Below are 15566 nucleotides of genomic sequence, written 5' to 3'. Positions count from 1 at the left end.
GTACACCACATAAGGGATATGGTAGGCCTGTCCACCATGCACACCACATAGAACCATAATAGGTTCATTCACCCAACACACCACAATGTTGAACTATGCCACTTGAGTAATTGTATACAGCTGAGCTGATATACATATAGGATAATGCGGTAAACTACTATTTAAAAGTATCGCAGTTAAAACTACAAAGTCTATCTTCCTTCTCTTCATAGCCAGATCCCAAAATCTTCATGTTATGCAACAATGCACATATTATGCAGACAATATACAAAAACGGACATTAATATTTCCAGTTGAATAGATTCAGATTTGATTACACTTGTATTCTAATGTTTAGTTACAACAAAAATAATAAACTCATAGTTATTCATCATATAAACGAGCAATAAAATCAAAGCTCATAAACGCACGTATATACTCGAACCAAACTAAATCGAGTCCCAAACACACTTACCGAGGCTTAATGAGGGTTAGATTACACAAACATAAAACATGCAGTTTATGACTCAAAACAAAAATTCTGCAAAATAGGACCACATGGTTGTGTGCCCTAGCCATGTGGAAGTGCTCAGGCTGTGTGGGGGTCTACACCCCCATGTGGAGGTCACACCTGCCCGTGTAGAGGGAACACACGCCCATGTGGAAGGGGTACGTCCGTGTGAACAGCTCGTGTAACTCACTGTCCAAAAATGTCAAAAATAAAAAGTAAATGAGATGGCCGTGTGGAGATCTTATACGCTCGTGTGGCATTAAAATTTGCCTAAAAACCCTAATTCCCAATTTCACATGGTCGTGTGAGCCACCCATGCGGGGCACATGCCCGTGTGGCTACCTGTGTGGTCACGAAATCACACCATAATAGCCTGAAATTTGTGATTTTGATGTCGAGACGATTCCCAACACTTGGTAACCTAGAATTATGCCAAAACATACAGAATCACATAAAATTCAGTAACAATATATACTTAAAATAATCAATTACATAAACACATAAGACATTAATTCTATACCGAAGTTAAACCATTTCAGAACACACACCTTAGAACACGATATCAAGCAGCATTTCTGATAAAATGAAACGCACAAGGACGATCAGTCTTGACAGACAACACATAACGTATATAAAACGAAAGAAACAAGAAACAAACAAAATTGGACTTTGGAAAGAACAAAAGAGAAATGATGGGGAAGAAAAAAATAAAAAGTAAAAACAAAAGAACGTAAACTTATTTTCTATTTAAAATTTAACTTCCTCTTTAAAAAAAACATAAAGACATATAAATATCAAAACACTCGCAGGGACTTGAACTCGGAACCCAAAGACACACTGACACACTGACACACAACTAACCACTTGACCAGCAGGCCCATTCTGACATTAAAATGCGAGATTGAACCCAAATGTTCAACTCACTCACTGACCTTAACCACAAACATCAAAACTTTTAATCCCAGATTCCAGGATATTACAGACCTAAATTTTGGCATGCTTTTCCTATTGCATAATCCAACTTAAAAAGGAATTAGCTATCAGCTATTTTGGCTATTACAACAATTGGTAGTCTAGCTTAACAGAACTAATACACATCATTTCAATTATTTAACTAAAATGCCCCGTATAACTAAAAGGAAACTTATTGTTCTGACCTCTTTTAATTCCCCTAACTAAATGCAACAAAATGATAGTAACAAATTATGACAACAAATATAACAGAATTACAAAAACAAACAGAAATAAAAAGGTTCCATAATCGAAATTTAAATTGTCTAGGATGATTAAACCAAAGAATTCAAACAAGATAATATGAAAATTGGATGGAAAAGTCTATGGAATGAATGATGATGTCTAATGGTAGAAAGTGTCTCAATTCCCTTTGGTAATCAAATGAATTTTGACACTAACAAGAACTTTCAAAGTCTTCTAATTATTGCTTCCAATTTTTGACAATTAGGTAAGATAAAATGTGAAAAAATCTTAAAACTAATTCTTGAAAGAATTGAATCCAACAAGAAACTAATTCTTAAAACTAATTTTTGATAGTGTGGTGATTTCTGACATTTGCAAATGTGTTTACTTATAGTAATGGATCCCGATCCCGACCAAACGGTAGCTAATGATCTTGAGAGTGTAGCGCCTGCTCCCGCACAAGGGACAGCGCCGGCGGACTCTCAACCTATTGCTAGTAATCCGAATGATGAAGCTAGACAAGCTTTTTATATTGTGATGAATGATTGGTTCAACCAATACATTCGGACTAATACGGCTGTTCCACGACCTCCATTCCTGACAAACACAACCCCAAGACCTCGATACCTCCAGAATCGACCAAATAAGGTCAAATAAACCCCAGTTGATGAATCCGAAAACACGGCTCTTGAATTTAAAGCTACGGACGATGATGCCGAGCAAGCTGAATTTTGGTTGGATAACACTATCCGCACTTTCGATGAGCTATCTTGCACACCGATGAGTGCCTAAAGTGTACTATCTCCTTGCTACGTGATTACGCCTACTATTGGTGGAATACGTTGACTTCATTGTGCCCAGAGAGCAAGTAACTTGGGAGTTCTTCCAAATCGAGTTTGAAAGAAGTATATCAGTCAGAGATTCATTGACCAAAAACGGAAGGAATTTCTTGAACTCAAACAAGGTTCCATGTCGGTTACCGACTATGAACAAAAATTTGTGAGGCTTAGTCTATACGCACGAGAATGCATTTCCTCAGAAGCCGTAATGTGTAAACGTTTCGAGGATGGACTGAATGATGATATAAACCTGTATGTTGGCATCTTGGAAATCCGAGAATTTGTAGTACTTGTCGAGCGAGCTTGCAAAGCCAAGGAGCTCAGTATGGAGAAAAGAAAAGCTGATATGGGAGCAAAGGAGTTTCGTAAGAGGTCTTCGGGGAGGCCCTTTCAACAAACATCGAAAAAGTTTAGAGATGATTTGGGCCGATCTAGACACACTTCGGGTTTTTCTAGACGAGACCGTGATCGACCCCCTGTGAGTGCACGAGTCACTTCGGTTGCCAGTGTTGGAAATGACCGTCGAGACGAGCAGTGTCGATATTGTGGTAAATGGCACTCGGGAGTTGTAGGTTCCATGACCGCTCTGTTACAAGTCTTGGTCGGTGACCACTTTATTAGAGATTGCCCGAGATTGTCTGAACACAACGTAAATCAAAGTGGGAAGCCTGGTGCTACTACTGCTCGGGGTAGACCATCTAGGAATACGGGCAATGCTAGTGGTGGTCAAAGAGGATCTAGAGATGCTAACACCAGATCTGAGGCTCGTGCTCCTGCTAGAGCTTACGCTATACGCGCACGCGAGGATGCTTCCTCGCCAAATGTTATTACCGGTACTTTTACTCTCTTTGATACTAATGTGATTGCTTTGATTGACCCTGGTTCTACTCATTCTTATTTATGCGAAACCTTAGCATCCAGTAAGACTCTACTTGTTGAGTCTACTGAGTTTGTAATTTGGGTGTCAAATCCCTTGGGTTGTTACGTGCTTGTCGACAAAGTGTGCAAGAAATGTCCCCTAGTAATTCGAGGTTCTTGTTTTCCGGCGGACTTGATGCTTTTGCCGTTTGATGAATTTGATGTTATCCTCGGTTTAAATTGGTTGACCGTGCATGATGCGGTTGTGAATTGCAAAAGCAAGACTATTGATTTGAGGTGCGCAAATAACGAGATAATCCGAGTTGAGTCTACGGACTTAAAGGGGTTGCCAGCTGTAATATCATCAATATTGGCCCAGAAATATGTAAGAAAGGGGTGCGAAGCATACCTTGCGTATGTACTTGATGACAAAGAGTTAGAAAAGAAACCCGAATCTATGCCGGTGGTTTGTGAATACCTGGATGTTTTTCCCGAGGAATTACCGGGTTTACCACCTGTTCAGGAGGTAAATTTTGGTATTGAGCTTGTACCTGGGACTACGCCGATTTCGATAGCTTCGTATCATATGGCACCAACCGAGTTAAAAGAGTTGAAAGCTCAGTTGCAAGAATTGACGTATAGAGGTTTCGCTCGACCAAGTTTCTTACCTTGGGTGCACCAAGATTGTTTGTGAAAAGAAGGATAGAACCATGAGGTTGTGCAATCACCATCGTCGGTGAATAAGGTGACAATAAAGAATAAATATCCGATGCCACGTATTGACGATTTGTTTGATCAACTAAAGGGAGCCTCGGTGTTTTCAAAGATAGATTTGAGATCGGGTTATTACCGATTCATAATTCGAGATTCGGATATACCCAAAACCGCTTTAAGCGAGATACGGTCACTATGAGTTCTTAGTAATGCCGTTTGGGCTCACTAATGCCCTGCGGTATTTATGGATTTGATGAATCGGATCTTGAGACCGTATTTGGATCGGTTTGTAGTCGTGTTTATCAATGATATTTTGGTTTATTCGGAAATGAAACCGATCATCTTTGAACACACAGGATTAGTGTTGCAAATTTTACGGATAAGCGTTATATGCTAAGTTCGATAAGTGTGAGTTCGGTTAAGAGGTTAGCTTCTTGGGTCATGTGGTATCCGCGATCGGTATTCGAGTTGACCCGAGCAAAATTTCAGCCATACTTAACTGGAAGCCTTCGAGAAATATTACTGAGGTTTGGAGCTTTTTGGGACTTGCCGGTTACTACCGACGGTTTGTGAAAGGTTTCTCGATGATAGCCACACCAATGACGAAACTACTTCAGAAGGATGTTAGGTTTGAATGGACAGAAAAGTGTCAGAAAAGTTTCGAACAATTGAAAACTCACTTGACGGAAGCTCCAGTACTAGTGCAGCCCGAATCAGGCAAGGAGTTCGTCATTTATAGTGATGCATCCCTACTTGGGTTAGGTTGCGTATTGATGCAAGAAGGTCGAGTTGTGGCCTATGCGTCGAGACAATTAAAGCCACCTGAGAAAAATTTCCGACCCATGATCTCGAACTAGCTGCCATCGTATTCGCCTTGAAAATATGGCGACACTACTTATTTGGTGAGAAGTGCCATGTATATTCGGATCACAAAAGTCTCAAATATTTGATGACTCAAAAAGACTTGAATCTGCGACAAAGACGTTGGCTCGAGTTGTTAAAAGATTATGAGCTTGTCATTGACTATCACCTGGGAAAGGCTAATGTGGTTGCGGATGCCTTAAGTCATAAATCACTGTTTGCTTTACGAGCGATGAATGTAAACTTGTCTGTTCTATCCGTCAATTTGTTAGTGGCAGAATTAAAGGCCAAACCATTATTGATTCATCAAATTCGTGAAGCCCGAAAAGTCGATGATGAATTGGTCGCAAAACGGGTGAATGTGTTCGAATATGGAATCGAGTTTCAAATTGATGATGACGATTGTTTGAGGTTCGAAGTCGGTTGTGTGTTCCAAGAAATTCAAGACTCATTTCGATGATTACGAACGAAGCTCATTGTAGCCGAATGTCAATTCACCCGGGAGTACGAAAATGTACAACGATCCGAGACGTCGGTTTGGTGGCATGGTATGAAGCGAGACATTTCGATTTTGTTTGAAGTGTTTAATATGTCGCAAGTGAAGGCGGAACATCAAGTGCCTCTGGGTTTACTTGACCGATCATGATACCGAATGGAAATGGGATCGAGTCACGATGGATTTTGTATCCGGGTTGCCATTGTCGGCAAGTAAGAAAGATGCGATTTGGGTTGTCGTGGATAGACCGACTAAGTCGACTCATTTTATCCCCGTCGCATACGGACTTTTCATTGGAAAAACTAGTGAGTTGTATGTTTCTCGATTGTGAGATTACACGGGTACCGATTTCTATTGTGTCGGATAGAGATCCGAGATTCACCTCGCGATTTTGGAAGAAATTGCAAGAAGCTTTGGGTACCAAGTCGCATTTTAGCACCGCTTTTCATCCACAAACCGATGGTCAATCCGGCGGATAATTCGGATACTTGAGGATATGTTGAGATGTTGCATCCTCGAGTTTAGTGGTTCATGGGAGCGGTATTTACCTTTGATTGAATTCGCTTACAACAATAGTTTTCAATCAAGTATTAAGATGGCACCTTACGAGGCTTTGTACGGGCGTAAATGCCGTACACCATTGTTTTGGACCGAGCTCGATGAAAATAAAATTTTTGGAATTGATTTGATTAAAGATGCCGAACAAAAAGTAAAAGTAATCCGTGAAAGTCTGAAGGCAGCCACAGATCGTCAGAAATCGTATGCGGATTTAAAACGAAGAGATATTGAGTATCAGGTGGGAGACAAAGTGTTTCTTAAGGTCTCACCTTGGAAAAAGATACTCAGATTTGGCCGTAAGGGCAAACTGAGTCCGAGGTTCATAGGGCCATATGAAGTATCCGAACGAATTGGTCGATTGCATATAGATTGATTTTGCCCCGAACTTGAAAAGATTCACGGCGTCTTTCATGTTTCGATGCTTGACGTTATAGATCGATCCATCACACGTAATTAATCCATCGAGGTTTAAATTCAATCCGATATGAGTTATGAAGAAGAACCGATTCGTATCCTAGCTCGTAAAGTGAAAGAGTTACGAAACAAAAGGGTTCCGTTAGTAAAAGTGCTATGGCTCAAACACGGGATGGAAGAAGCTACTTGGGAACCCGAGAACTCTATGAAAGAGCGATACCCAAACCTATTTACGGTAAGATTTTCGGGACGAAAATTTCTTAAGTGGGGAGAGTTGTGATGACTTTAAAGTGACCCTAGTCGGAAAGCGGTTTGGGACCGCTAAACCGAAATCACCAAATTATTTGAATATGATATTTATTGTCTAAAATATGTGAATATGAATGTGTGAAAGTTTTAAGCTTCGATTTAGTAAATTGCATGTGAATTTAGTCAATAGGACTTATGTGTAACACTTTTGAAATGTGGTAGGTCAAAACATAAGGATCTATTAGTGCATGTAATAAAAGGGGTGGACTTGCATGTCTATTTTCCCCCTAATTAGTAGTGGCCGGCCATGACAAATAGGGTGGACAAAGTGTGATGGGCAAAACATGTCATAAACATGTTATGTTGGTGTTTCATGGGAGGAATGATAAAATAAGGAGTATGGTAATAAAATAATGGAGGGGAAAATGACGAAAACAAAGAAAAAAAAAAGTGTCCATGCTTTTACATTTTTTGGCCGAAAGTTCTAAGGAGGAAGGAAGAAGGAAGGTGCTCTCTTGCTTCATGTTCGGCTTGGAAGAGGATTAGGAAGAGGTTCGGCCATACTTGTATCTAGGTTAAGGTATGTTAATGTTGTTCCATGAGTTTCATGCATGCTTTTAGTTGTTAGCTTGAGTTCTACCTAGCCCATGGTTCAAATCTTTGCTATGTCATGGAGATGATATTCGGCTAAGGTGGATTGGTGTTGATGTCATTTGCATGCTAAAAGTGAAGCTTTGTAAAGATACATGTGAGGGTGGATTGATGACATTTGAATTTTCTTTTTAGCATTTTTGAGTTAGATATTAAGTTCTTTGTTTAACCATGACCAAAATTGAAATGGTATGGTGTTTTGATGCATTCGCCATGGTAGGAAGTAGAAGAAAATATGGTTGTTGTTCACGTTATTTGGATGAGAAATGGTAGTAAGGTGAAGTGCAATTGTTAGTGTTTGATTTACTAGTGTATATAGTTGTACTAGCCGAGTTTTGAAATTGAAAAAGGGCTTGAGCACCATGTGTGGTATTGAGATTGTTTGAGTAAATTCATAGTCATTTATATGATGAATTCGGTTGTAGATATACATGCTTGAATAAGATGCACGCATGAATGAATAGATGGATTGGTGTTGCATGTGTTCAGTTATAGGTAAGCATGATGATGAATCTATCTCGACTTGGATAATCGGCTCAAGGAGAAATTGCTAAAGTGCTTAGTAATTGATATTAGGTTAATGATGTGTGTTTTCGATCATAAAGGTGCACATGAGGAAATGTTAGATTAATTGTATTAAATTACTCAATGTGATTAAAAATGCGTATGACCATTTTGTATTTGAGTTAAAAATGGCCATATGACCTATCAAACTCCTTGTCATATTCGGCCATAAGCTAGCATAATGAGACTTTAATAAGTTAAATTTGTTTGAATTAGCTCAAGAGCTTAGAGGACCAAAGTTGGATAAGGGAAAGGAAAAAGTGATCGAATAGTCGCCGAAATCGTTCGACAACATCCAAGGTAAGTTTCGAGTAACGAGACTTAGTTTACGATTTAATTAAGTCATGACGTATGAGCATAACAAATATACGGTGATATGATGATTCTACTGTTAATTATAGGTTGAGTAAATTAGTCTATGCGTATGACGGGTAGCCGTATGTGCATAGAGATCGTGTCATAAAGCAAAGTAAACCATGCTGTTTGTATGTGGCTAGTGAGCCGAAAATGGGATTGCTTAATACGTGACTTTTGGTTGAACTTTGAAATGGCATGTATAGGACTACCCGTTTTGTTGTTGGTCATGGACCCTATGGTTTTGTATAAATTTGGATAGCCATGCGAAAATGGCTTATATACACTTTGAGCTTAGTATTATAATCGTCTTGTATGATGTTCGTTAAGAGGTATGGAAATGTTTGGGAACGATTAGCCATTGGAATGGTTAATCATGATCATATTTTGTGCTATATATGCTAAAGGGCTAGTTGAATCATGGAAACTATGTAATAGGTAAAGTCTACCTTAAAAATAGATGCTGATAGTAGCAGTGATGTGAATGTGAAAAATCACTAAAAATAGTAGGAATGGAATTAAATAGTGAATAAATTATGTAATCGAACCTTGATGAATCTATTTTCATAGGAAAGTAACGAAACGATCATATGAACAGTATATTATGAGATATTTAAGTTTTCGTGAAACAGGGTCAGAACAGTTTCTGGATTCCCTGTTCCGACTTTGGAAATTCATTATAAATTAACCAGAGATAATTAGAAGTCATTCCATATATGTATAGATTCATTTTCGAGACTAGCTTCTATAGAAACAAACGGCATCAGTATTGAAGCCCTGTACAGGGAGATATCCAAGTCGTAATGCGGAAAGGTCAGTGTAGTTGAACCCTGAAATAGGGGAGACTTTAACTAATAAACTGTACTAATTGGTTCGACCAAAAATTCTAGAAAAAAATTTGTAGATGGACATATGAGTCTAGTTTCAGGAAAAATTTACGGAACTGGTTTTCGAGTTTTGGAACTCGAGATATGATTTTTAAGGTGACAGTGACGCAGTTAGCCAGCTCGTCTGGAAATTTAAAATGGACTGTGCAAATAAGTGATTTAAGTCTGCAAACCCCTCGTGTCCGACTCCGGCAACGGTCTCGGGTACGGGGTGTTACAGATATGTTACGTTAAAATTTATTTTATGAAAAATAACTGAATTGTAGAAGAGAAGGAAAAGCGAGCTTTCAATTGGTGTAGGCAATGCAAGTAGAAAAAACCATACAACAACGAGTTTAAAAATCTAGCAACTTAAATGAAAACTTTCGAATAATTCGAGAACCATCTTGTAACTTTTTGAAGTTGAGTGACCAAAATATAAACTTAGTAATAGTTTAGAGACTTTAGGTGTAGTTTTCCATCAACTTAATTATTGATATTATTATTTAAGCACCTAATTGAATTTGGATCAATAGTCAAACAAGCACCAACTTAATGAGGAAAATTACGAAAATGTCCTTTAGTTTAAAGAAGATATATTATTTGAGGGAATTTTACTATTTTTAGTTTTTCTTTAAAAAACCAATTAAAACTTTGCATATGGTGAAATTTGAACCCATGAAATTTACAATAATAAAACATTAATTTTCACACTCAACTAAAACTTTACTTTAATTTCTTTAATACATTGTAATATTATTTTACTTACTTTATTACCTCCATCAATGATATATCTATACTATTATTTAAGCTCCTAACTGAGTTGGTGTCACGAGTTAATTAGGCATCAACTCAAAAAAATTACAAAATTTTCCTTGCGTATTTACAATAACTTATATTATTCGAGTGCATTTTAATTTTTTATTTAAAAATAATAAAATGTATATGATAATATTTAAACTCATGCCAATTGTATTAGTAGAATATTAAATTTACCACTCAACATTCATTTTAATTTTATTACTCTCACTTTATTGTCTTCATTGATTGTTTATTTATATTATTATTTAAACCCTTACTAAGTTAGTGTCACGAGTCAATTAAGCACCAACTCGATTAAGAACTTTGCAAATGATGGAATTTGAAATTATACCAATTGCATTAATAAAATCTTAATTATACCTCTTAACCAAAGCTTTATTGTAATTTGTTCACTACATTTTAATTCTATTATATGTTCTTTATTACATCCATCAATTATATATATACTTTACTATTATTTAAGTCCCGACTAACTTGGTTTCACGAGTCAATCGAGTACAAATTCAATTTAGAAAAATTATTAAAATGTCCTTTTATATTTACAATAAGTTATATTATTTGATGGTACTTTAGTATTTTTATTTTTAAAAAAATAAAATTATGCATATGTTGGAATTTGAACCCATGCAAATTGTATTAGTAAAACTATAAATTTATCAACGTACTAAAATTTTAATTTAATATTTTTATACATTTTATTTTTATTATGCACGTTTTATTTCCTCCGTTAATTATATATCTATCTATGTTATTTTTAAACCCTAAGTGAGATAATGTTATAAGTTAATCGAATACCAACTCAATTAGGAAAATTACAAAATTTTAAAAAATATCTTTGCGTATTGAAGATAAATAATATTATTCGAGGGTATTTTATTATATTTAATTAAAAATCAATAAAATTGTATATAATAGGGTTTGAACCTATACCATTTGTATTAATAAATATTTCACTTAACCAAGGTTTTATTTTGTTTAATAAATTTTAATTTTATTATACATACTTTATTACCTCTATCATGACACGAGTCAATCGGTACCAACATGGTTGAGAAAATGACAAAGTTGCATTTAAAATAAGTTGCATTATTTGAAGTTAATTTTGTCTTTTAATTTTTAAAAAGAAATAAAAATGCATTAATAAAACCTTGATTTTATTACTCAATCCAATCTTAATTTTAATTGTATATCTATATTATTCTTTAAGTTTTTGATTGAATTGATGCCAAGAATCAACTAGAAATAAACTTGGTTTGGAAAATTATGAAAATGTTCTTGTTCTTATATATTTAATGCATTTAGTACCATACCATATCATAATTTGGTTAAGGTTTTATTATTGCATTTAGTATTTTTAATTTAATTTAATTTTTTATTTTAATATCATAGTATTTTATTTGTTATTATATGTTATTTTTAAATAAATTGTTCTATCTTAACTATGTAGTTTCCACACACATACATTTGTGATAAAATTTCTAGTACGTTTAAGCTCTGATGGCAAATGTGCTATTAAGACATCTTCTTCTTATTGTTAGGGATAAACTTAGTTAAGCAACGAACAAGTAAAATAGTGAAGAAATTAAAAAAATCAAACACAAATATATTACGTGGAAAAATTCCTCCAAAAAGGATAAAAAACCACAGGTAAAGATAAATTGACTAAAACGACAAAAATGAAGAGTACAAATATGGAGATAAAACTAAACTTCAAAACCGGAGATAAAACTAAATGTGTAATGAGTTTAGTCTTTTTAGGGTACAAAGTACTTATTTATAGGCTAAATTTGTAGATAAAATAATATTAAAATAACCTACACTAATCAGAGTTTAAGTGAAAAACTAAAAACACAATTCAGCTGGGAGAAGAAAAGCTGAAAAATGCAAGGCATAGCTCTACAAAATTTCACCTTGACTCGTATTTTCACAATACCTTCTTTGACAATGCTCGCCATAGGCTTATCTCAAAGTATGTAGGATATTAGCTGAGTTAAAGTTGTGCTTAGAAGCTAGAAGACATCTAATTTTCGGCTTGTGGACTACCAAAGCAAAATTGACTCGGGGTCTGATTTTCACGAACGTAGTGCCATATCTTTTCAAAACCTGCATTCAAAAGAGAACCTCTCTTATACGAAACGGTCATACATTTTCCCTCCTATAACCAAGTTTCCGTTTCAAATGATTCGACTTCGACTCCTTAATAGACGAGGGATGTCCTGTTTCACTGATCATTGTTGAACTTTCTAGAATATGAAGAATGTTAACCTTTTTACCATTCACCAAAAAGAGTCCCACAAGATACCTTAATGTTGTTTGACTCGATGTTAATCTCACAACCCTTCGAGTTCAAAATTCCTAATGAGATGAGACTTTTCTTTAAGTCAGGTACATGTTTGACATCTGATAGTATCCAAGTTGTCCTTTCATGCATCCTGATCTAGACAGTACTAATACCGATTACTTTACTGGGTGAACCATTCTTCATGCGCATAACTCCACCTTTTACTGAACTGTATGTAGAGAATCAGTCTCTATTGGGGCACTTGTGGAAAGAACACCCTAAATTCAAGATCCACTTAGACGTAAGCTCAGAGTTTTCACTTGTTAATACCAAGAAGAAATCATCACCCTTGTCATTGGCAAAATTAGCACCAGCTAAAACTTCTTTTTTACTCTCAGCAACCCTTTTATTTCGCAGTTTGTAACAATATGCCTTGACGTGACCTAACTTCTTACATAGTGACATCTCTTGTCTCGCTTCCTTGATGCTACCAAATTTGAGACTTTTCTATCTGACTTGCTATCCGAACCAAACTTATTTTCAAGTTTGTCTTTACTTAATCGATTACCCTTCACATCCTCGAATAGAGATTATCTATATCATAAATCAAGATTTCCCTAAAAGACTTGTATGAATGGGGTAAATAGCATAATAATAGTATAGTATAATCTCCATCATCAATATGAATATCAACATTTTTTAAATTATTTAAAATAGTAATAAATTGAATGATGTGACTTCTAAGGTACTTAGTTTCATCCATGCTGAACGTGTATAGATGTTATTTCAACACTAATCGGTTAGCTACGCTTTGTTGCGTAGAGGGTTTCTAACATTTTCCACAATGTGAATGTCACTTTCTCCATCAAAATCTTCTGCAACACATTATTTGTTAGATATAATTAAATCATAGATAGAGCTTTTTTTATCTAACATATCTCATTTTGATTTATCCATATCTTTAGGCATTTTCTTTGTAAGGACCTCAAGATCGCTCTAAATTAGAATTGTCGTCATTCGAACTTGCCACAGATTAAAATTTGTGATGCCATCGAATTTATCAATATCAAACATTATTACTGCCATCTCCGAACAGTTGATTGTGAAAATCAAACTAGCTCTGATACCAGTTTGTTGGAGATAAATTTAATTAAAAAACGAACAAGTAAAATAATGAAGAAATTGAAAATATCAAATACAAATATTTTACGTGAAAAAACTCCTTTGAAGAGTAAAAAATCACAAGTAAAAATAATTTGACTAAAACGACAAAAACAAATGGTACAAAGATGAAGATAAAACTAAACCCTGAAACCCGAAATAAGAACGCTCAGAACATAAACACAAAATTCTCTAAAAGATTCTAAAAGCTAATACATAAATGTGTAATGGATTTAGTCTTTCTAGGGTAAAAAAGTGTCTATTTATAGGCTAAATTCGTAGATCAAATAATATTAAAATAACCTACACTAATCAAAATTTAAATGGGAAACTAAAAATAGAGTTTAACTAAAAGAAGAGAAGTTGAAAAATGCAAGGCATAACTCCACAGTTGTAATAGCAAAACACATAACTAAGTTAATTAACATTCTCCTCAAAACACAAAATAGGAAACTAACCTAAGAAACATGATTTATGATAAAAGAATTCATCAATTTAAAATGGAACTTAATTTTTTCCTTAAAGTTTTCGAAAGTTTCACTTGAGTGAGGGTCTTCCAAAGGCGTATGGATCAAGAAACACAATCTATTTGCTTGATTGCTCAAATGATAAGTCTGAATTGAATCAAGAGATAGATTGTTGATTTTCTTGAAATCTCATCTAGGCAAAAGCTTGCACATGGATGTTCAATTTGGCCTTGAGTTGTTTTGATTTTGATTGCATGATTGGATTTTGCAGAAAAGATAGGCTAGAATACTTATCTTTGCCACTTGCACATCCATGAAAGTATAGTGAATGAAGTTCTCAAGTTTTAAAAACACATGATAATTAAAGTGATAATATGTATTTGTTTCTAGTGGAATGTTATTATGCCTTTTAATGATGCTATTTTTTATTTTTGTAGAAACCATGATTAAGAATAACGTTGAGCCCGATAACCATGTTAGCTTGAAGAGACTACCTGTTGTTTCTTCCTTCGTTATTATTTTAATAATTTCACCTTACATTATATTCATGGAAGACTAAGCTTGAAGAGACCTTAGTGCTGAAGTAAATTGTTCTGCTTGTTTAATGAAGTGCATCAGTAAGTAATGTTTAGCATCTAATATATCACTGCATGATTGATGGTTTCTCTTGATTGATTCATTGACGTCAATATTGCATTTGCTGCATACTACAAATGTATTCTCTGATAACATTGTATAACTATCTAATCGTTATTTATGTACACCTTTATGATTGGTATATGCCTGCAGCGAATGAGAGCACCAGAAAGCGTGTTATAGGTTACACAGTTGGAGAATACCTTCTGCTTGTTGCTGCAAGTGTACTTCAAGTTATCTATATTCGGCGTCTCTTCAGCAAATCAGTTGCATACAGTCGAGTTTGAACAATTTCATCACAAATAGAATACTAAGATCAGTTAACAAAAAAAAAAAAAAACGAATCATGCAATGTTACATTTTGGTATTTTATATGTTATTCAAGTATCATATTTCAAACATACTGTAGCTTTACATAAATGTTTTTTACTCACTTTTTATAAGCTACTATTTTACCTTTTTTTTTTTTTTTGTGCCAATGCAGTGCCTACACTTTATAATTTAGCAGATGTAGGACTTAGATTAAAGGGCTAGTTAGTATTTCTTTTGATAAGTGATTTTGAGAAGAATGTTTTTGAAAAGTTAGTCTTTTCAGTGCTTAAACCACTTTATAATTTAGTGGATGGATGACTTAGATTATGGCTAGTTAGCATTGATTTTGATAGATGATTTTGAGAAGAATATTTTTGTAAAATTCGGTTTGATTTAAGATTTTAAGTGTTTAATATTATTATCAAAAAGTATTTTTGATAAAGAAATATCTATTTTAAAAATGATATGGATGGCATGTACCTGGTTAAAAGTATTGCGTGCCTTAGAAGCTAGAAATTGTTTATAAGTTTGTAATTGAGTTATTTTAGCTAGAAATGAATATGACAAAGTGTTGACATTAGACAAACGAATTGGAAGCAGTAGTAAATAAATTCTTTATTCGATGTTCATAAGAGAGACTATGGAATCAAAACTTGTAATGATCAACCATTAATGATCGTTGATGCTCTAACATTGAAGGTAACATCCAAATTTGAGCCAATCTTTGAACCGAATAAGGGGCATTATAATGTGGATATTGCTTAAAAGGTAAAACG

At 34.9% G+C, this 15566-nt stretch overlaps 1 protein-coding gene across 1 annotated transcript in view; it reads left to right on the top strand.

Moving 5' to 3' along the window:
- LOC108455355 (transmembrane emp24 domain-containing protein p24beta3-like) overlaps nucleotides 1-15172 on the top strand; it is a 32731-nt gene extending 17559 nt beyond the window's left edge. The window contains exon 4 of the mRNA XM_053020207.1: nucleotides 14632-15172. Within this exon, the coding sequence (XP_052876167.1) occupies nucleotides 14632-14765 (134 nt within the window). The 3' untranslated portion in view covers nucleotides 14766-15172. The remainder of the gene's footprint in view (nucleotides 1-14631) is intronic.
- Nucleotides 15173-15566: the final 394 nt, after the last annotated feature.

The sequence above is a fragment of the Gossypium arboreum genome, chromosome 10, assembly GCF_025698485.1.
Source record: "Gossypium arboreum isolate Shixiya-1 chromosome 10, ASM2569848v2, whole genome shotgun sequence".
Classification (NCBI taxonomy): domain Eukaryota; kingdom Viridiplantae; phylum Streptophyta; class Magnoliopsida; order Malvales; family Malvaceae; genus Gossypium; species Gossypium arboreum.
The sequence above is the reverse complement of the archived record's forward strand: the minus strand, read 5'-3'. Positions and strand labels throughout refer to the sequence as shown.